General features: G+C 39.3%; 1 protein-coding gene across 2 annotated transcripts in view; it reads right to left on the bottom strand.

Annotated features, from left to right (window-relative positions):
* Positions 1 to 23,514, bottom strand: part of LOC126169914 (elongin-B) — a 40,784-nt gene extending 17,270 nt beyond the window's left edge. The window contains exons 1-2 of one of the 2 annotated variants that reach the window (XM_049920682.1): positions 23,186 to 23,514; positions 22,859 to 22,952 (exon numbers count right to left, since the gene is read on the bottom strand). In XM_049920682.1, coding sequence (XP_049776639.1) covers positions 22,859 to 22,952; positions 23,186 to 23,206 — 115 coding nt within the window. In that variant the 5' untranslated portion in view covers positions 23,207 to 23,514. The remainder of the gene's footprint in view (positions 1 to 22,858; positions 22,953 to 23,185) is intronic. The other variant, XM_049920683.1, reaches the window with a different exon arrangement.
* Positions 23,515 to 23,806: the final 292 nt, after the last annotated feature.

Here is a 23,806-nt window from a genome sequence, read left to right as displayed (position 1 = left end):
GAGTTCAGTCTCTTACCACTGCACCATCTCAGTCTGTGCATAGTGAAACATTTATTCCTAATACACTCAAGGTAGTGTTTAACTCTTTCTTTACAACATCCTTTCTCACACGAGTTCTAGGTTCCTGGAAGTTTGGAAAGCAAGAAACAGCTACTTGGCAGAATGCAAGTTGCGACAGCAAGTTGTGAGTCAGACTTGGATGGCACAGTATGCAAGAGCATTACATACAAGGGTAGGGAAGGTCAGGCTCCTGGTGTGTCATACAATGTTAAATTGTCAATATACAGTAATTGTATAGATAAAAAAACAGCAGTGGCAGGAGAACACACACATAAAAAAGGTTTTACTTAAGCTTTCGGGGGGAGGAGGGTTCAAAATATAGGAGCAGTTTCTAGAGATGAATGAATGCTGAATGTTTGGTTAATTTTGCACTAAGGGAGAGGAATGGTAAATGTAAAGAATACAACCAGCAGAAATCAGAGAGAGAGAGAGAGAGGGGGGGGGGGGGGGGGGCAGAAGGAGGTATCGAGGAGAAAGAGAACGTTACTTATGAAAGGCAAAGAAAAAATGGTAAATAAAATTAGAATACAGTAGAGCGTCGATTATCCAAACATCGGTCAACCGAACGACCGCTTAACCAAACTGTGTACTCGCTCGCACCTGTTACTCTCCCACCCTACCGTCCATCATCCCCCTCACTCCCAAACCAAGTTTCCCACAGTAGCCGCTGCACTGGGCCACCGCTGGCGGAACATTGCTTCTAATGGGGCCTTCACAGGGTGCTGCTGACCAGCCAAGCCGCCAGTCGCTGTGTTTCAACAATCGGCACACTTCTGTCGGCCTGGCACTGGCAGTAGAAGTAGCGGCAGTATCAAAGCTGCTCACAGCAACAGCTGCGCCAGCTTAGAGTTGAGGCGTGCCGCTCCTCGCAGTTTGAAGGAGCGCGCCCCCAAGAAGAGCTTCTCACGGTGCAGTCACCTTCTGTTCTCTGTTACGACCACTTGTGTGCTGCTGCGTGAAGAAGTGAACTTGACTTAGCTGCTCGTAAGCGTGTAGGCTTGCTTAGACAGACCAAAATAAAGGATTTTTTAAACGTTAATTTTGTATGTACAATGCGTATGTAATATGTATATATTTTTGCTTAATAAACTGTGCCACATACTATATAGTCCTGCTGAAGTTGCCTTTGTATGTTACTTTGTAATACTAAAAGAGATGGCTGTTTTTATGAATGAATTTACTGTACAGTACTTCTTTTTGGCAAATAAACATGTACAATTCGATTATCCGAACAAACCAGTTTTCCGAACACCCATCTCCCCCAATTACTTCGGATAATCGACGCTCTACTGTACATAAAATTTGAGAAAAGGATGGAGGGAAACTAAGAGTTTACCAACTTATTGATGCAGAGGTCATTACGAACAGAGATGGAGATCAGAGGAAGAAAGAGGTTATCATCTATCTAGTGAACTATCCCAGCACTGGCCTGGAGTGACAAAGATGACCCAAACATGCTACTTAGCCAGGAATCTGAAACCTGGTACTCTCAAACCTGAGCATGGTGTTTCAACCATTGTACTGCCTCTATTAGTGACATGTTTATGATGTTCAAAGCTAATAATGGGGAGAAATAAAAATGGAAAAGAAACCATATGGAAGGGAGGCAATTCTGGGGTAGAAGGGTAGAAAGGGAGCAGAAGCAAGGCAGGAATCAGTGGCATTTATGTCCGGAGATATGACAGCAGCACCCCCCCCTCCCCCCCCCCCCCCCCCCCCACCACACGATCTGTTGAAGAAACAGTTCTCATCTGTGGTGTTCAGATAAGTCAGATATAGGGTTGGAGGGAAATGGTTCAGACTGCAAAACAGATGTTAAATTCATAATTTTCTGATGACCTGCAAGTTCTGTAACTGGGCGACACTTATACATGTCACACTTTGGCAGTTACCATCTGGTGAACACCTGGTTGATTGCCTTGTCCAAAAGAATTTCATAGTCTTTGCAATGGAAATAATAGGAAAATAAAGTATTCTTAAAGGTATCTGTATCCTTAGTAGGGTGAAAGGTACCTTGTCACAGGACTGTAGTAGGAAGTGATAGATTGGTGCACAGAGTAGATTTTACTCTTTGGGGATGCACACAGACATAACTCATAGTGCAAAGGTTATAGAGAAAAAATAGTGTAAGTGTGAACAAGAAGTTTATGTAGGTTGAGTAATGGCACAGTATCACTCTGAGGATGCATATTCAACCTTTGAAGTTATGAGGGAAATGAACTGATGTCTAAGTGAAACATGTGGTTGGCATGTTCAAGTCCATCATCCACTACAAGAACTTCACTACAAGAACTTCGCTACTTTGGCATCACACTGAAATGAAAATTATCATATGTAAGGACAACTGAAATCAGTTTTTAAGCTGTCCTACCATGGGTGGTAAATATAGGATTCACCATGATGATCCAGACACGAAAGGGTGAGGATCAGGTGGACACACCAGGACTCTCCTCTCCTCCACCAAACATATCTATTACTCACACACAGCATTACCTTAATTGTGTGTGTGTGTGTGTGTGTGTGTGTGTGTGTGTGTGTGTATGTAACAATAATGCACAGTATTTCAAAATAGTATGAGAAAGCGATATAAAGGAACCGAGATGAAGGAGCACGAAAATTATTGCAGTGGGACCTATACCACTTTAATTATGTAAAATGTGTCACATCATATTGCAAAACTGTGGTAATATATGTTTTATGTGGAGGAGCTGTAAATTTGGAAAACTTAAAAAGATGTAATTTTATGACTACTGAAACTCACCTCAGCTGTATTATTACACATTTATTTTGTTATGATCTATTTCATTTTTACCATATGTCTGGAAAACTTAATAGAGGTAATATGAATGAAAATCACCTCAGCTGTATAACTGCAAATCTATTTCATTATGACTAACTTTGCTCTTACAATACCTTCAGGTTGCTGAGATGTGCCAAAAATCTTGATACAAATCATCATAATTTTATCCATTGTTTGTAGTGTTTCTTCCATGACTATATTGCTTTCATAATAATGAATAACAACTGCCTTAGGCCACAAATTGTGATTTTAGTAAAATGCACAATGAATTTTGAGCCCTGAGGGCTCATCTTCAGGTGCTTTAACAAAGCACCTGAAGATAAGTCCCCATTGCTTGGAATGCATCGTACACTTTAATAAAAATCACAATTTGTGACTGAAGGGGGTTGTTCTTTATTATTATAGATGGTCTGGTTGTAATATACAATGTTAAAGACAAAATCCGAAGATGATAATCACAAACACTCTGCTGAGAAACTAAGAGTGAAATTGGTTGTACAACAATAAATGTGTAATAATGAGCTGAGGTGGTTTTCATTACTCATTAATATTAATGTCAATCACCTGTGGTGCTCAACATGATCAAGATTGTTTCTTAAGACATGTCTTTCTCTTTTTTCTGCTCAAAGGTACATACTACTTTCAACAGTTCTTCTCTATGTCAATTAAATGTTAACCTTGAAGAGATCTTATACATTAACACAACTTTTTAAACATTTGATTACTATAAAATCAAGTTTTTCATGGTAGAGCAATATTACAATTTGTTACTATAAATTAGGGAGAAATTGCAAACAGATAACAATATATGATTGACTGGACTAATTACGAGGAGTGATAAAGAGTAACATGATTTTTTTGTTTTCCTTGAAGTAATCCCTCTCAGATATAACACAGCACTTTTTCCAATCTTGGAAGCACTTCTGGAACTCACTTTTCTTTATGGTGTTTAGCTCCTTCACTGATTCTGTTTTTATTTCATCAATGGTGGTAAAACGACATATTTTCATGGTTTTCTTCAACCTCGGGAATAGAAACAAGTCGCAGGGGGCCATGTCCCGTGAACACGCTGGTTGAAGCAACAAAACGATTTTGTTTTTTGCCAAAAAATCACGACCATGCATTGAAGGGTGAGCAGGAGCATTATTATGATCCAATTTCCGTGAGTGGTTTTGGCACAATTACGCAGGAACTCATACTGCTGTATCGAAAAAAAAAAAAAAAAGAACCTGTGACAAACCTTCACATGTGATTGAACTTGTCCAATTTTATTTAGTATTGGCTTTTCAGGCAGTTTCCATTGGGATGATTGGGCCTTAGTTTTGACACCATTCCCATACACCCACATTTTGCCACTGTTATAACCTTCTTTAGAAGTTCTGGATCATTGTCAACTTCACTTGGCAATCCCTGAGCAATGTCTATGTGATGTTTTTGGTCAAAATTCAACAATTTTGGAACAAACTTTGCTGCAACACATTCCAGGTCTAAACACCCGAAAAATTCCAGAATGAGATTTTTCACTCTGCAGCAGTGTGTGCACTGATATGAAACTTCCTGGCAGATTAAAACTGTGTGCTGGACCGAGACTCAAACTTGGGATCTTTGCCTTTCGCGGGCAAGTGCTCTACCATCTGAGCTACTCAAGCACGACTCATGACCCACCCTCAAAGCTTCAATTCTGCCAGTACCTCGTCTCCTACCATCCACACTTCACAGAAGCTCTACTGCGAACCAGTCTGCAGAAGAGCTTGCTATGTTAATACTGCCAATGGCCAAAAGCAACGGGAAATGACAGTCATTATATTTTTTGAGGACATGCAACTCTAGTGTGCAATCTAACGACAATGGTATCCCCATACGTAAAATATTCTAGAGAGAGGGGGGGGGGGGGGGGGGGGGAAAGAAATATGATCTCTGGGCTAGGACTCCTCAGGAGAATGTTCTCATTGGGAACAACAACAACAACAACATGGATTCAATCTCGGAATGCTATGTCCAGAGAATTTGAAAAGAGCAAACAATAGGTTGAAGCTAAGTATATGTAATAGGAATTCATGAAGCTCCGAGGATATCAAAGTTGAATGTCTCGTCATATGAAGCAGCTAAGCTATTACGTGAACTTTTATTAACTGTGATTGAGATTTTCTAGTTTTCACTCATCTTCGCATTTGTGAATAGCAGAGACCCAAAATATTAAGTTGCCCCAATGGTATGATTGAGAATTCACTAATACCACTTCCATTTATAGATAGAACTACAGAAACTGTATATTTTATTCTCAGTCAGCATCAGTGGTAATTAAAATGCTTCCCTCCTTTCACACATTTAAGGGTGGCATTTTAACCTACAGGAAAATTAGAGAAATCTTTGGAGAAAAGAGAAGCAGTTATATGAATATTGAGAGCTCAAATAGCAAGCTAACACTAAGAAAATAAGGGAAGGCTGAAAGATGAGAGTACATAAACAAGGACTATACAAAGGAAACAAATTTCATGACAATATCGTGGAAATGGAAGACGAAATGGGAGAAGATGAAGAGGCAGAAGTGACATTGTGAGAAGAATTTAACAGAATACCGAAAGACCTAGACTGAAACAAGGTACCTCACTTGGAGTATATGAGAACACATCAGAATTATTGAGAGGGTGAAGAGGGGGAGGACAAAATGAGAAACACAGCAGAAACTCAGACTAGAACAGGGTTGACTTCGTAAACTGTTTTGCAATCAGGGCCCTCTTTGGATTTCCCTTACTAGCGCTAGCTAAGTAGAACTGAGTGGTTGGAAATGCTGTCTGCTACATATCCTATGTAGTTTCCCTCCACCAAATGCTTCCCTTTGGGTCTCTGTCAATTGGCGAGACAGTCTGTGATAAGGGAAAGGGTCCCTTGTGGGTGAGCTTCATTTGTGCATAACACCTACATGAAACCTTCTGTCCACAGTAATGGCAGACAATTGTTGTGTTCTTTAGAGAGTGCACAACAGCAGTTATTGGAAATTTGTATGTGTTGTATCTAATATCATACTTAACTATCTGACTGTCAATTCTACTGTCAGAAATTTGCTGCCATAGGATTTTGTTTTCTTTCAAGTCTGAAGCCTCATTTGATGCAGCTCTCCAAACTAGTCTATCCTGTGCAAGACCCTTCATCTCCATGAAACCACTGCAACCTTCATCCAGAAGAACCTGGTTACTGCAGTCAAGCCATGAGCTCCCTCTACAATTTTAACCACCATACTTCTCTCCATTACCAGGCGGAAGATTTCTCAACACCTCCTATCAGGCAATTTCTCCATTAAGTCAAATAGTGCCAGACACTTAATATCATCAATTTGATTCAGAACCTTTTCTTTAGCTTTCTGATATGTCCACATAACCTTCAGCATTTTTCTGTACCATCATGTTTCAAAAGCTTCTATGTCCCTTTTGACTATATTGTTTATCATCCACATTTCAAATCTATACAAGGCGTACTTCAAACAAATACCTTCAGAAAAATTTCCTAACCATTTATATTAAATGTTGAGAATTTTTGCTTGTTCAGAAATGTTTTTCTTGCTATTTTCAGCCTTATTTATATCATCTCTACTTTGCTCATCATCAGTTATTTTGCTACTATTCACTACTTTTGATGACTTATTTCTTAACATATCCTCAGCATTGTCTGATTTAATGTGACTACAATCCGTTACCTTTGTTTTACTTTCATTTATGTTCATATTATAACCTCTTTTCGAGACAACTGATCTCCCAAGTAATTTGCTGTGTTTAACAGAATTACAATGCCACCTGCAAACACCAAAGTTTTAAAGACTAAACAGTACATGGGTGAATGGCCAAATATCAGTGGCCAATGAGCACAATATGGAACAAGTGAACATATTGCCAGGTGCGTTGATGAACTGACTGCTTAGGAGCTGAAGCAGCGCTCCTCTTCCCCCCTCCATGCTGCTGTTCTGTTGCTGTGTCTGCCATTGAAGTTGATTTGTTGTAGCATCTCCCCTTCTTCTGCTTCTAAATCAAACCAAATCCAGGTCCGCAGGCCTTACTAAGGATGTAGCCACTATCATGATTGATCAGAGGTTCCCATACTTTAATCTCAATAGATTCCTTAATGACAATTCCAGAAGTTAGATGTTTTTGTCAGAACCTTTGTATGGTTGCAATCCATTCTGTGTAATTCCAATGGCAATGTTCTGTGACTGTTTACTTGTTAGGCTGTTGCAGTCTGCTGTGCTGTTGATGTACTCTACAATGATCTGACCTATGTATGTCAAACAACATTAGTAGGGTATCTGACAAGACCCCCAGATTACCACAGTCCAAGGTTGTCCTTGACATTACCAGTGTGTGTGTATTCCCTGGAGGGCAGAAGACTGTCTTCACTTAATGTTTCTGGAGAATAAATACAATAGTCACATCCTCCTGCAGTTCTGTTTCTGCTAGCTGCACAGTCAGTGTAGAATGTAGAGTTCTCCGAATTTGCCACTCCATCTAGTCATTCTTCTGGAAGACCATTCTTGGAAGTTCAAGTCCTTGGCTGACTCATTGTCAGAGAGGATGCAATGTTTTCAGCACCTCATACCTCTGTGCTGGGTGGTGGCAGCTGGGTGCGTGCAAGTACAGGTCAATGTGCATCTTCTTACAGTACAAGCTGTATCCCACAGTGCTGTCAACTCTTCCCTCCACAGGCACATCCAGGAAGGGGAGCATGTCGTCGTCCTCAACTTCCATAGTAAAATGGAGGTTTGGTGTATGGAATTCATAATGTATCTGGAAATTACTGTATTCAGCTTGACACTTCCATGTGGGTATAAGACTAAGTATGTGGATGCCAAGACATACCTGAAAAGGTTCACCAGTTGTTGCGAACATATATATGGAATTTTTTGAGGAGGAAGCCCTGGAATCAGCCCAATGGAAACCTACCTGTTTTTTTTCCATTATGTTGATGACACATTCATATTATAGCCACATGGAAGAGACAAGGTGAATGATTTCCTCATATGCCTCAATTCCATACATAAGAACAGCAAATTTACCGTGGAAGTTGAAATGGATGATGTGCTCCCCTCTCTGGATGTCCTAGTAAAGAGAAGAGCAGACAGCATGCTGGACCACAGAATTTACTGTAAGAAGATGCATAGCAGCCTATACGTATATGTACACAGTTACAACCACCCAAGGCAGAAGGATGGGGCGCTCAAACCATTGGTACGTAGGGATTGCATTCTCTCCGACAATACGAGTCTCAACCCAGAACTTGAACTTCTGAGGTTGGTGTTCCAGAAGAATGACTCAAGGAGTGGCAAATGCACAGACGTTTACAACCTTCACTGACTGTACAACTGGAGGGAGAAAAAAAAGAATCTAAGCAGGATGTGGTCGTTAAGTTTGTTCCATTTTGTGCTGCATTTATCCGGAAGGATCGAATGAATTCTCCAGAAACACAAAGTGAAGACAGTCTACTACTCACTAGTCAAAACACGGTCACTGCCTGATAGTTTCAAGGACAACTTTGGACTACGGAAACCTGGAGTCTTATCGGATATCCTGCCAATGTGGCATGATATATACAGGTTAGAAGGCATGTACTGCTGAACACTGCTGCCAAGAACATCACGGGCCCCTAACAAGTTGACAGTTGCTGAATATTGTCCATCAGAATAACAGAGAATGGATTACGACCTAACTAAGGTTCTGACAGAGTCGCTTAATTTCTGGGACTGTATCACTAAATAACCTACTGAGATACTAGAAAGGGAACTGGTGCTTTATCATGATAATGGCTACATCTTTACTATGACCTCGGAAGCCATGCTTTGTCTGATTAACCTTCTGCATACCAAGCGGGGTACTGCAAGGCCCCAACGTAACTATTTTATTATTCGTAGCTGTTAGCTGTTTCAAATAGTTTGTGATGATGTTTAACTGTCCCCACTAAACATTAGCAATGTTGAATTTTTTTGAATATATTTATCTATATAATAAATAATAATTAAAATGTTGACTGGGGTCCTGTTGTGTCCCACTAGGTATTCTGTGTGTGAAGAAAACAAGCAAATATAAATGCACATTGTACAAATTATGGAGCTTCAAATGCCAGAGACAGCTTTACCTACCAGCACAAACTGAATGATATGATGATCAATGTACAAACTACCAAGCAGTTGTTAGAAACAGGAGTTTTGTCTAAATTCAGCATTTCACAATGATTTCCAGAAGTGTGTCTTTAACTATGGAGACACTCATTGTGCTTTACGCCTAAAATAGTGAACAAAGTTGTTAAATGCACAAACCAAAGATCAGAGAGTTTACAGAATGTAACTCACCCTTCATCCAAACATAAATTGTTCCCAATAAATACTACAGAACAGTTCAGTTTCATAGCGCTTCTTGTGACAATGGCACACTGAAAGCTAAAAAGAGAACCACTTTTTGTGTTATGGTCCATGGACACCATGTACCAAAGAAAAATATTAATACTTTAATTTTCGATAAAAAGATTTTCTGAACTTCTTTTACATCAGATTCGATGGCATGATTACTGGAGAGAAACAGAGACAAATGGACAAATTTTCTGCATTTAGAGAAATATCTACAACTTCTGGACATGAATGCTGTGTACACTATTATTCAAGCAGTCATTTGATAGAGGACGACCAATTGGTAGCTTTTTTGTGGAAATGCCCATTTAGGGTTTACGTGAAGTTCAAATCAGTTAGATATCACATAAAAAAATTTGGCCCTTTACAATGTTGAATCTTCATATGCTTTCAACCTGTAGGTATACACAGCAAAAGAATGATCTATGGAAAAGAATCAAGGTGCTAGAGTTGTAATGGACCTTGCATCTCCTTTAGGATGTGGATATGGTATTACAACTGACAGCTTTTTTATGGATGTTTCATTTGCATAGGAGCTTTTGAAAAAAGGGCTAACTCTGACTGGTGCTCTTAGAAAAAAGAACCTCAAAATCCCATCTGAACTTTGACCAATACCACTAAAACCACATTTTCATCTATGTTTGCACTAAAAGAAAATCTAACCATAGTATCATATGTACCAAAAGAACAAGGCAGTAATCCTCCGAGTTCTGAACATTATGATGACAACTGAGGCACAGAAAAGGAACAGTTCAGACCCGATATTATTCTACACTACAATACAACACCAACGGTTCTGTTGATGCACTGAACTAAATGGTAAATGAGTATACATGTAATAGGAATAGCAAGTGATGACCATTTTTGCTATTCTTGAACACAGCTGATACAGCAGTCATAAGCACGTACGTTATATGGATGACAAAAAATCCCGACTGGAAGGCTCTTACACAGAACTGAAAGAGAAAATGTTTGTTAGACCTAGGACAGAACTTCTAAATCCTCATCTGGGGCAAAGAATGCAGAAGCAGAATGGAATGCTCACAAACACATGAACAATAATGAAGGAATTATTGTTTGGTGAAGATGAGCCCAGAGACACAGCAATAAAGTTCAATGGAACTTCTACAAGAGACTGCCAGTGTTGGGCATTGTAAACTGTGTCCTAGGAAATAAGACCAGAAGTGTAAAACAACATGTGGTGAGGGTTATTCTTTTGTGCAGAGTGAACATGCAGTCATGAAAACAGAGAAATCATGCAAAAATTGTGTTGATTCGAACTCAAATATCTGTAATTACCAATAGATACACATTTGGCAAAAAGAAAGAAAAAATTAATAATTAACATGATTAGTTACCAACACACTTGAACGATTTTTTTTGTCATTACATTGTTATAGTAGAAGACTATTCTTCTTCTATTACTGTGTCATTGTACATGATTATATTTTGCTTTGGGGTACTCTGGTGCCCCTCTAGGTATACTATGTTATTTGCTTAGCTCAGTATGAAGAAGATTAAAAAATGCAAGGCAATATCCCACAATGAGCAGACTTTGGGGGGCTGGCAGGGAGGGGGGGGGGGGGGGGGCAGGCACACTAACAGTAGAGATGTCGCTAGCACACGTCCATGGGCACGAACCACAGAAAGAGCGATATCAGTGGGAGGTGGAGGAGACAATGGATGCCTGCCCATGCCAGATTTCTCTTTGGTTTTCTACAAAGTTTGCTGAATGTACAGATTGGTAACCTCAAGTATAGGCTAAAACACTTTTTTAGTCTCTTCTCAATTATTGCTTACTTTTCATGTCATCCAACACTTCTAACTGCAGTCTGATTGCTGTATGAGTTTAGACAAGCTTTTATTTCCAACATTTTATCCATGCTACATGTATAATTTCAAAGAATGGAGTCCAGTCAACACTATCAAAAGCTTTCTCTAAATCTTCTATTACTGTAAACATAGAATTGACTTTCTTCAATCTCCCTTTGAGGATAAGTTGTAGGGTTAATACTGCCTCGTGTGTTTCTAAATTTCTTTGAAGTCCAAATTGATCTTCCCTGAGGTTGATTTACATAAGTTTTTCCATTCTTCTGCACATAAATTGTGTCAGTACTTTGGAATCATGACTTATTAAAGTGTTGGTTCAGAAGTACTCATATCTTTCAGACCTATCTTTTCTGGAATTTGAATTCTTACATACTTATTTTATTCATAGCTGTCATTTCAAGCAACTGTAGTACATATTTCAGAATAAAATTCAGTCATCAGTAACAAAAATATTTTTATTTTACTTTACAATTTTTGATAAATTAATCTGACATCTTCAGAAGTTTAGTACTGCTTTAGCAGGTGTCATGTCAATACCTTCTTCATAGGAGCATAATGCCATGACATGTCCAAAAGTGTACATCTTGCACAAGAAAGATCTGCTCACAAAGCAGTGGCAGAACACACACATTAATGAGTGTTGTAATTAGGCAACCTTTTGGAGCCAATGGCTCCTTCTTCAGGCAGAAGGGGTGAAGGAGAAGGATGAGGGGTGAAGGAAAATGACTGGAGAGGTCTAGGAAAAGGGGTAGATCTTGGGAAAGTCCCCCAGAACTGCAGGTCAGGGGAGACCTACTGCACAGGAAGAGAAGGAAAGCCTGATTGTTGGGGACTGCATCGGACGAGATTTGAAAACCTGAGAGCCTAATGGTGGAAGGCAGGGTAATATGCAAGACAGAGATTACTGCTCAAACGTCTTGCATGAGTTACTAAGAGTGAAAAACTAAGTGCTTTGTATGCAACAAAGGTGGGAGGGCGGTGGTGAAAAATTGACGGGTAAGACAATGAAAGATGCAGAAAACTAAAACGAACTGAAGACCAGAGTAGTTACTGGGAAGAAATGATGAGACAGAAGAAATTAACACAAATTAAGGCCAAGTGGGTGGCAAGAACCAAAGACATGATGTAGTGCTAGTTCCCACCTGTGAAGTTCAGAGAAACTGTTGTCTGGGGTAAGAATCCAGATTGTGTGTGTGGTGAAAAAGGCACCAAGGTCAAGACTGTCACATTATAGAGCATGTTCTGCAACAGGATATTGTGTGTTGCCAGCATATACCCTCTTCCTATGCCCATTCATCCTAACTGATAATTTGGTGGTAGTGATGCCGACGTAAAAGACCAAACCATGTTTACATGGTACATGACGTGTCGTCTCACAGGTGGCTCTCCCTTTGATAGTATATGTTTTGCCAGTCACAGGGCTGCTATAGGTGTTGTAGGAGGATGCATAGGGCAAGTCTTACAGCAGGGATGGTCACATGGGTAGGAGCTATAAGGTAGACAGGTGGGTGCAAAAGGAGCCTAGGGTCTTACAAGAATATTGTTGAGATTGGGAGGGCGATGAAAAGCTATTCTAGGTATGGTGGGCAAGATTTCAGACAGAATGGATCTCATTTCAGGGTAAGATTTTATGAAGTCATGGCCCTGTCAAAGTAGCTGATTAATAGATTCCAGATCAGGATAATACTGCGTCACCATTGGTGTGCTCCGAAGCTGTTTATTGGAGGGATCAGCAGTATCAGGATTAGATGTGATGGCCTAGGAAATCTGCTTTTGAACTAGGCTGGTGGGGTAATTATGTGAAATGAAGGCTGAGCTGAGAATTGTGGTGTATTGCAGTAAAGCATTTGCATCCAAACAAACATGTTTGCTTCAAATTTCAAGGCTGTATGGGAGGGAACGTTTGACATAGAAAGGATGGCAAGTGTCAAAACGTAAGTACTGTTGTTCGTTGGTAGGTTTAATTTGGATGGAAGTATGTAGCTGGCCTTCAGTGAGGACAAGATCAACATCAAGGAAAGTGGCATGGGATTTGGAATAGGACCATGTGAAATTTAATTGGGAGAAGTTATTCAGAGAATCCAGGAATCTTAACAGGTCAGTCTCACCTCGAGTCCAGGGGTTGAAGACTTATGAAGCCCAGGAAAGCCCCCTCCAAGTGACCTATGAAGAGGTTGGCATAGGAAGGAACCATCTTGGTTCCCATGCCGTACCCCTGACCTGTTTGTATGTCTGCCCCTCAAAGGTGAAATAGTATATATAAAGTTGATTAAGGTGAGTAGTAAGTATGTCATAGGTTTGTAATTAGGTGGGTGCTGATGAGGAAATGTTCAGCAGCAGACAGGCTATGTATGTGGGGGATGTTGGTACAGAGCAAGATGGCATCAATGGTGACAAGCAAGGAGTGTGGTGGATTGGGACGAGCACGGATTTCAGGTGATTTAGGGTATGGTTGGTATCTTTGTTATAGAAGGGAGGTCTTCGTACTACAGGTTGCAGGCGCTGATCAATTAAGGCAGATATACGTTCGGTGGGTGCTTTGAAGCCAGCAACTACAGCATGGTCAGGATGGTTGGGTTTGTGGATCTTAGGAAGAAGGTAAAAGGTGGAGGTGCATTCTTTGGGTGGGGAGAGAATTCTAGGGATCGAGGAGTTAGTCCTTGTGAGGGGCCATAAGGAGGGACTGCAGGTCAGTTTGAATCAGAGGGATGGGATCTTGATGGCAGAAGCTGTATGTAGAGATGTCAGACAGCTGGTGTAGACCTTCACCAGCATACTCCTTTCAGTCATGTACTACAGCAGTAGATCCTTTGTCTGCTGGGAGAATAAAGATGGAGTCATCAGCTTTTAGAGAATGTAGAGCCTGGAGTTATGCAGAGGACAGGTTAGAGTCATGTGGTACAGACCATGAGGAAGGGTTGTGAAGCAATGCTGGATGTGAGAAATTCTTGGAAGGCTAATAAGGGATGATTTTGAAGTAGTGGTGGTGGACAAAGTTGGGATCATGCTCTGAACTGTTCAAAGCAGGGTTAGATGTCAGATTTGCTGTCGGAATGGTTTTGGGATTTGGCTGGAAAGTGATATTTCCAAATGACATTATGTGTGAAGGAAAGTAGGTCCCTCACCAAAACAGCATGATAAAATGCAGGTTTAGGGCAACAGCAAACCTGATGTTGAACCCTGCCTTGAACAGTTCAGATCACGGAAGGGGAAGGAAGACAGGTGAAGCAAAAGGCCTGGATAGGTCAAGGAAAAGGGGTGGATTTCAGGAAAGTCACCCAGAACTGCAAGTAAGGGGAGACTTGCCGTACGGGATGAGAAGGGAAGACTGATTGTTGGGGACTGCATCGGACGAGATTTGAAAACCTGAGAGCTTAATGCTAGAAGGCAGGGCAATATGCAAAACAGAGATTACTGCTTAAACATTATGCATGAGTTAATAAGAGTGAAAAGCTACGTGCTTTGTATGCAACAGAGGTGGGAGGGGATGGTGAAAAATAGACAGGTAAGACAATGAAAGAGTGAAGAAAAGGGTAGTTACTGTGAAGAAATTATGAGAGAGAAGAAATTAATGTAAATTAAGGCCAGGTGGGTGGCGAGAACCAAGGAAATGATGGAGTGCTAGTTCCCACCTGTGGAGTTCTAAGAAGCTGTTGTCTGGGGGAAGAATCCAGATGGCATATGTGGTGAGTATACATCATCTGCCCATGCCCATTCACCCTAATTGATAATTTGGTGGTAGTCATGCCGATGCAAAAGGCAAAACAGTGTTCACGTAACAGCTGGTATATGACATGTTGTCTCACAGGTGGCTCTCCCTTTGATAGTATATGTTTTGCCAGTCACAGGGCTGCTATAGGTGTTGTTGGAGGATGCATAGGGCAAGTCTTGCAGCGGTGATCACGGCGGTAGGAGCCATAGGGTAGGGAAATGGGTGCAAAAGGAGTGTAGAGTCTGTCAAGAATATTGTGGAGATTCTGCCTGAAGAAGGAGCCACTGGCTCTGAAAGCTTGCCTGATTACAACCCTCTTTTATGTGTGTGTTCTGCCACCGCTCGGCGAGTAGATTTTTTATACATCCAATCCAATTATTTTGCCAAAAATTGATTGTTTTCATTGTTACATCTTGCACATGATTTGACAATTTACACAAACTAAATCACATCTATGTACGTATCAAGCTGTCTTGCTAGGAGCAAATGGCATACATAAAAGCATTCTCCTTGAAGACAGAGGGTATTTCGTCTGTCTCACCCATCTTGCATAACAAATGGAAAAATTTTTTCAGGGCTTGTTCTTCAAGGATTGCAATATTTCTGTGTGACTGTCATCTACTCCAGTGGCCCTGTTTTTAATTAGGCAAGCTTTCAGTGTTCTTCAAATTCTTTTTGCAGTCTTGTATCTCTGATTTCCTTGTCAACTATTTAATTTTCCGTTTCCATGATATTGTTTTCATGTTTCGTTTCTCTTGTATAGGTCCCTTATGTATTCCTTCCACTTTTAAGCCTTCTCTCTTTTATTATTTGCTAGCTCGTCATACGAGCTGGTGATATTCATAAAGTTTTTTTTTTTTTTGTTTTTTTTCTCCCCAAAAGTCTAATTTACACTTCTACATCTATGGATTTGTTCTCTAGTCATTCCTGCTTTGCCATTTTGCACTTAATTTTTTGAGGTTTCTTTATTTAATTCAATATCTTGTATCTTGTCCAGGATTCCTGCCATACATTGGGTTTTTGCCTATTTGATCCTCATGTCACTTTATTATTTCACCTCACAAACTTACCCATTCATCTTCTATTGTGTTGTTTTACCATTTCAGTAAATTTCTGCCCAAAAGCCCCTTTGAGGATTTATACAAGGGTGATGTACTTGAGGACAATATTATGGAAATGGAAGAGGATGTAGATGAAGATGAAATGGGAGATAAGATACTGCGTGAAGAGTTTGACAGAGCACTGAAAGACCTGAGTCAAAACAAGGCCCCGGGAGTAGACAACATTCCATTAGAACTACTGATGGCCTCAGGAGAGCCAGTCATGACAAAACTCTACCATCTGGTGAGCACGATGTATGAGACAGGCGAAATACCCTCAGACTTTAAGAAGAATATAATAATTCCAATCCCAAAGAAAGCAGGTGTTGACAGATGTGAAAGTTACCGAACTATCAGTTTAATAAGTCACAGCTGCAAAATACTAACGCGAATTCTTTACAGACGAATGGAAAAACTGGTAGAAGCCGACCTCGGGGAAGATCAGTTTGGATTCCGTAGAAATGTTGGAACACGTGAGGCAATACTGACCTTACGACTTATCTTGGAAGAAAGATTAAGAAAAGGCAAACCTACGTTTCTAGCATTTGTAGACTTAGAGAAAGCTTTTGACAATGTTGACTGGAATACTCTCTTTCAAATTCTGAAGGTGGCAGGGGTAAAATACAGGGAGCGAAAGGCTATTTACAATTTGTACAGAAACCAGATGGCAGTTATAAGAGTCGAGGGGCATGAAAGGGAAGCAGTGATTGGGAAAGGAGTGAGACAGGGTTGTAGCCTCTCCCCGATGTTATTCAATCTGTATATTGAGCAAGCAGTAAAGGAAACAAAAGAAAAATTCGGATTAGGTATTAAAATTCATGGAGAAGAAGTAAAAACTTTGAGGTTCGCTGATGACATTGTAATTCTGTCAGAGTCAGCAAAGGACTTGGAAGAGCAGTTGAACGGAATGGACAGTGTCTTGAAAGGAGGATATAAGATGAACATCAACAAAAGCAAAACGAGGATAATGGAATGTAGTCAAATTAAGTCGGGTGATGCTGAGGGAATTAGATTAGGAAATGAGACACTTAAAGTAGTAAAGGAGTTTTGCTATTTAGGGAGTAAAATAACCGATGATGGTCGAAGTAGAGAGGATATAAAATGTAGACTGGCAATGGCAAGGAAAGCGTTTCTCAAGAAGAGAAATTTGTTAACATCGAATATAGATTTAGGTGTCAGGAAGTCGTTTCTGAAAGTATTTGTATGGAGTGTAGCCATGTATGGAAGTGAGACATGGACGATAACTAGTTTGGACAAGAAGAGAATAGAAGCTTTCGAAATGTGGTGCTACAGAAGAATGCTGAAGATAAGGTGGGTAGATCAGGTAACTAATGAGGAGGTATTGAATAGGATTGGGGAGAAGAGAAGTTTGTGGCACAACTTGACTAGAAGAAGGGATCGGTTGGTAGGACATGTTCTGAGGCATCGAGGGATCACAAATTTAGCATTGGAGGGCAGTGTGGAGGGTAAAAATCGTAGAGGGAGACCAAGAGATCAATACACTAAGCAGATTCAGAAGGATGTAGGTTGCAGTAGGTACTGGGAGATGAAGAAGCTTGCACAGGATAGAGTAGCATGGAGAGCTGCATCAAACCAGTCTCAGGACTGAAGACCACAACAACAACAACAGCCCCTTTGCAACTCTCAAAAACTTCTGGTTCTTTTAGTTTCTTCTAGCTCCTATTCCCTACCTTTCTGCAGTTTCTACAGTTTTAATCTGCTGCTCATAACCAAGAAATTGTAGTCACTCCACACTGCCCAAGAAAATGTTTAGCAGTTTAAAATCTGGTTTCAATACATCTGCCTTATTGTTATGCAGTCTATCTTAAACCTTGAATATCTGGAATGGAATGTGATACTCACCATATTGTGGAGATGCTGAGTCGCAGATAGGCAAAAAAAAAAAAAAAAAAAAAACTGTCAGAAAGTAGCTTTCGGCCAACAAGGTCTTTCTGACAGTCTTTTTGTTGTGCCTATCTGCAACTCAGTACCTCTGTTATAATGTGAATAGCAACTATCCTTTTCATAATACTACCTTAAACCTGATGTCTTGAGGTCTCTCCCGCAAATAAAATAATCCTTCATGACTTTTAAAACAAGTATTAGCAATGCTTACATGGTGCTCACTGCACAATTCTAACAGATAGCTTCCGCTTTCATTCCATTTCAACAATTCAAGTTGTTCTATTATTTTTATTTGTTGTACTATCAAATTCCAGTCCATCATCATAATTAAATTTGCATCTCTCTTAACTATTTGAGTAATTCCTTTCTTCTAACTCTTCACTATCTGCAAAGTTAGTGGACTATCGAACTTTTTAACTCTGTGGTGGATGTTGACTTTGTATTTAGCTTGGCTACAATAATGCAGTCACTACAGTGTTCATAGTATTACCTACATTCATATTTTCTTCGTCAATGTTACACTTACTCTTGCATTACCACTATTAGATTTCATGGCGACATTTCTGCACTCACTTGACTAGATATCTAGTAGTTCCTACTACTGCTCTTCACAATTTCCACTATATTCAACTTCAACTTACCCATTTCCCTTTTTAAATTCTCTTTTATCACCACCATTAAGGGATGCACAATTCCATGCTCCAGCTCACAGAATGCCCGTTTTGTTTTTCTTGTTGACATCCTCTCAAGTAGTCCCTGCTTAGAGATCCAAATGGCAGAAGTATTTCATGTCCAGAATCTTCTACCCATGAGAATGCTATCATTAAACCATACAGTAGAGCTATATGTTCTCAGGAAATATATAATAGTTACAGTTTCCCCTTGCTGTCAGCTGTTCGCAGTACCAACACAGCGAGGCAGTTTTGGCTGGTGTTACAAGGCCCTGGGAATCTTCCAGACATTTGTCCCTGCAACTACTGAGAAGGCTGCACCCCTTCAGGAACCACTATGTTAGTCTGTTCTCTCCATAGATACTCTTCTGACATGGTTACATCTATGGTTTACCTGTATCAGTGAAGTATGCATCCACCCCACACCCAAGGTCCACAGTTTGTGATCTGACGTTATTATGCCCCAAGGTAGTAGTTTACACGTTCTTCAGAATTCAAAAATAAAAACAAAATTCCTTTTTAGAAGAGAAGCTCACTTGTTAGGCATTTCCCTAGCAGAGAACAGTATGTCCTGATTAGCTAATAAAAATAACTTAGGGTTTTCCCAGATGAAGACATTTTGCTACCTGACTAATGAGAGCAATGAAACAGTTACTGCATAGGCAAGAGCAACCTGTCCATCATCTCAAAGGATTGCTCAGGAACAGAAAGCTTTCCAAACCTTGAAATTGATCTGACAAGGAATCTAGTGCAAGTTCATGGTGAGTTCATGACTGATATGTAAAAGGGACTATGTGCTGTTCAGTTCTCTTAACTGGGAAAGGAAATCATACATGAAGGTAATAAGCTGTATATAATGGCAGGTCAGAAGTATATATGTACTACACAACTACTACATGGAAATATGCCACCCCCAGTTTACTCAGACTTAATCTCTGCCACAACACTCCAACAATGGCATGCAAATAGGACAGCATGTTGCGTCAAGTGCCTCCATTGTCAATTAGTTATTTCTTTGCCATTGATTCCACATGGGATGACATGCAGCAAAACATTTATTTTTATTTGTTAGATGGAGGAGATCTCCTTAATATGCAAATCCCTGTGGTCTACAGCACTGTGCTACTTAAAATTAGTTTTGTAATATCTATGAGATGACTATACTCATTATGGAATAGCTTTCTGGGATAAAACTAATACTCAAATTAAACACAGAAAAGTGCCATTCAAATCGTGTCCCACAACTTTACAAGGGATCACTGCAAGTCCCTATTTCTATATCCACATGGATACTCTGCAAATCACACTTAAGTGCATGGCAGAGGATTCATTGAACCACCTTCACAATAATTCTCTATTATTCCAATATCGAACAGTGCACGGAAAAAACAAACACCTATATCTTTCCGTGCAAGCTCTGATTTCCCTTATTTTATGATGATATGATGATAATCATTTTTCCCTACATAGGTCGGCATCAACAAAATGTTTTTGCAATTGGAGGAGAAAGTGGGTGACTGAAACTTCATGAGAAGATCCCGTCACAACAAGAAACAGCTTTGCCTTAATGATGTCCATCCCAAATCCTGTATTGTTTCCATAACATTCCCTTCCCTATTTCTCGATAATACAAAACATGTTGCTCTTCTTTGAACTTTCTCGACTTTTTCAATGTACTCTGTTAATCCTATCTGGTATGGATCCCACACCATGCAGCAGTGCTCCAAAAGAGGACAGACAAGCATAGAGTAGGCAGTCTCTTTAGTAGATCTGTTGCATCTCCTAAGTGTTCTGCCAATGAAATGCAGTCTTTGGTTTGCCTTCCGCACAATATTTTTTATATGTTCTTTCCAATTTAAGTAACTCATAATTGTAATTCCTATGTATTCAGTTGAATTTATGACCTTTAGATTTAAATGATTTATTGTGTAACCAAAGTTTAATGAGTTAAAAAAGTTGTGTGTGCTTACATTATAGTACTACACATATATAAATGAGAGTTAATGACAAGAGATAATCTTGGGGACCTGCAAATTAATAGCAATTACCATAGCTACAACACAAACACACCGTGTGTACCTCCATTTTGAGTCAGTGAAAACAACCCACAGTCCAAGATAGGTGAGCCACTTTGGTGTCATTCCAGGATGCCCTGGGACACTCTAAAAATTCCCTGTGTTTTCCTGGTTTCCCTGGACTTTTTTTTTCCGGGATCATATTGTGGGTTTTTTCCTTATCTATTTTGATTGATTTTGTGACAAAATTTGCAAAAATGCTTAAAATGAAGCATCATCTACTTCAGTAAAAAATACAATTTTCACAAAAAGATCCACAGAGACTACAGGATAAAATTCAAATACATTTTTACAAAACAATTATGGAAGGACGAATTTGATAAGAACACATACAAGAACATTAATTGGAGTCACAAGCGCATAGTTTTTTGTGATAGAACTACTACTTCGATCTGAGAAATCTCTGTCAACGTTTTTCATGGGATCTGTTTTTTTTGTAGGTCCATTAGCTTTCCTCAACTCTCTTTCATCCTTTTATCACTTGCTAATGAGGATTTCTAAGCTGCACTTTTCTCTGCTACTTTTTCACTGTAACTACCACATGTTTCTGGAAGCTGTGTATTAACTGCTTAGTGAAGGTTACAGATCAGACACCTTCAGCAACACTGACTGTACTGTGAACAGTATGAAGTACTATGTGAAAATTTTTGGCTGGGATGGTCAGAAAAACCTCTTTTCAAGGCTGACATTGGCATGGAAGACAATGTAAGCAGCATGTTTGATAAATTTCTTTATAAGTGCTCTTATCCCAAGCCCAGTGACCATCCTCCGGAACTGACTGATGGGATCACGATCCCATCAAGGATTTCCTTTACTGGCCTGATCTCTGAAAGATTTAGGAACTTATGGGCAACAGCATCCGCCTCATGACCACCAAAGCGATTTAAGGTAGTGAGAAGAATATGGCAGAATTTTGGATACTGTTCATAAATGTGAGGCACTCATTCCGGGCTGCCAGGATATCTTTCTTTGATATGTCACACTGACCCACAACGTTTTTTTTATTATATACTCATTATCCTCTATCTATGGTGGCAACAGGTTTATGCTGTCATTCAGATCTAATTTGAAACTAGTTTGTTTCAACAAAACTTTGGATTTTAAAAGATCTCATTCATTCACTGACATAGACTGAAGGGAAATATGGACAAAAGGAGCTAAGGGGCAACTGATGGAAATGTAGTCAGAAATGGATCAACCTGAACAGCCAAAGTCTAAAAAAAGGCGAGATGTGCTCTCAGCATCTTGACACTTAAATACTCACGCACTACTTGGTTGCTAAGACTCTTAGAATTTTGAAATCTCCACCCTATTCATAATTTCCTCATCACAATTTACACTTATCATTTATGTAGTGCCCCTAGATGTGCAGAACTGAATATATTGTGACTTTTTAAAATTGAGGGTGAGACCATTTGTGGAAAACCAGTCAATGATAATTTTAAGATCTAGTTTTCCATTTCTTCTGTTTCTGTATATACGTTTAGATTATTCTCAATCCTAGTGCCATATGCCACAAAAAACTAATTCTGTTAGTTGTATATTAGACGGAAGATCATTTACATATAAGAGCAACAACAGTGAGCCTAAGATTGAGACTTCAGGAAACCCCATACGTGATTTCTGACAAGTCAGAATTATATTTCCAGACTATATTTGCAGAATTATTAAGTACAACTTTCTGCATTTTTTTGTTTGTTTGTTAGATATGACATTATCAAATGGTTGGCTATACCATCAGTATCAGATATATATTTGTATCGAACTGGCTCACAAATACAGATCTTTCGATAGTCAGTTTACGACTATAAGATAAAGCTCTGCTTTAAAATGTACAATAGCTAATAAAATAAACTATTGCAAATACAGTAGACAGATTTTATTATTACTCTGGAATATATGTTCAGTGTAGCAAAAAAACTCCTTTTCATAATATTGTCAAAAAAATTACAGAGTGAGTAATGTAGTTGTTACCCTGCTACGCATTCCATATTAAACATCACAGCTATTAAATTACATGCAAATATGAAAATCAACATCTCCAATGGAAAGATTTAAAACACACATCCCCATAAAAATTTTTTTGTCTTTTCCTACAGAAAAGGAAGATGTTCAATGCTGATCTTTAGTTCTTTCTCCTTGATTTTATGATTCCTGCACGATATACGGTAGTTTCTTCCTTTTGCCTTTTATAAATAGAGGTATAACACAAATCAGTCAACAACGTTTGAGTGGCTTGTTATCAGGGAGCGTCTAATCCAAGTTTACAGTAATCGAGACAAGTAACATGTACAAGATGATTAGATCTGTAACTTACCTTCAATTATTTTCTTAAGTTCGTGAACTGACGTTGTATCCTTTGCATCTGTAAAAATTGTGAGCTTTTTTCTCCTGATCATTAAAAATACATCCTGAAATAGAAATATTTTCTACTGCAGAAACACGGCGAAAAATTTTATCTTTTACACAAAAAAGTTTGTAAGAACATGATAAATAAGTAAGGGTGCAGCAAAAAGCTACACCGAACTATCAATGGCAGTTGTCAATATTTTTCCGTCCGCAATCTTCACCCTTTAATAATAGCACATGATTCAGTAATTTACACTAACCTACAAAATATAAACTAATGTATACTGTTTCTTACGATTATATTTCCTAAAATCATACCATTATGGGATGGGCTTTATGTATTTACACAGCACTAGACGATCGAAAGAAATATTTTGGTTCTTTTGTCAAAATTTTCCTACTGTTTACGTACAGCTCCGCGGTGAAAGGTCTAGATAGCGCATAAACTACAGTCCCAGGTCAGCCAACATACAAGGAATGCTACTCTCTTTGTCAGTCAAACTAATAAAAGGTGTAGACGCTATAGTCAATTAAATTTTCGTATTTTGTCCAGGTTTAAAAGACTTTCCTGTCCTATAATAGTAAATTTACTGTTACAGATTAAGGTCTCTCTCGCGCGCCCGAAGTCCGAGTTGTTTTATTGTTCTGCATGAAATGATAAACGTCTTTGGTGGTGCGAGGTTGTGTACAACGTTAGAATCCGCGGGAGTTTGGAAATGAATTTTTTGGAAATAGTTGAAGATAAAGGCACTAGTATATTTAATTTAATCCTGTTTTGAAACCATATTTCGATACCCTTCGTCGTGTTGGGAGCCGTTTGAGATAATTTGGAAGCCAAGGTACGGGACACACCTTTTATTCCGTCCTAAGCTAGCTTCAGGAAATATTTGACAGCTGCTCAAAATCAGCTCCTACT

Source organism: Schistocerca cancellata, chromosome 1, assembly GCF_023864275.1.
Source record: "Schistocerca cancellata isolate TAMUIC-IGC-003103 chromosome 1, iqSchCanc2.1, whole genome shotgun sequence".
Classification (NCBI taxonomy): Eukaryota; Metazoa; Arthropoda; class Insecta; order Orthoptera; family Acrididae; genus Schistocerca; species Schistocerca cancellata.
This window is presented reverse-complemented; position numbering and strand designations above follow the sequence as displayed.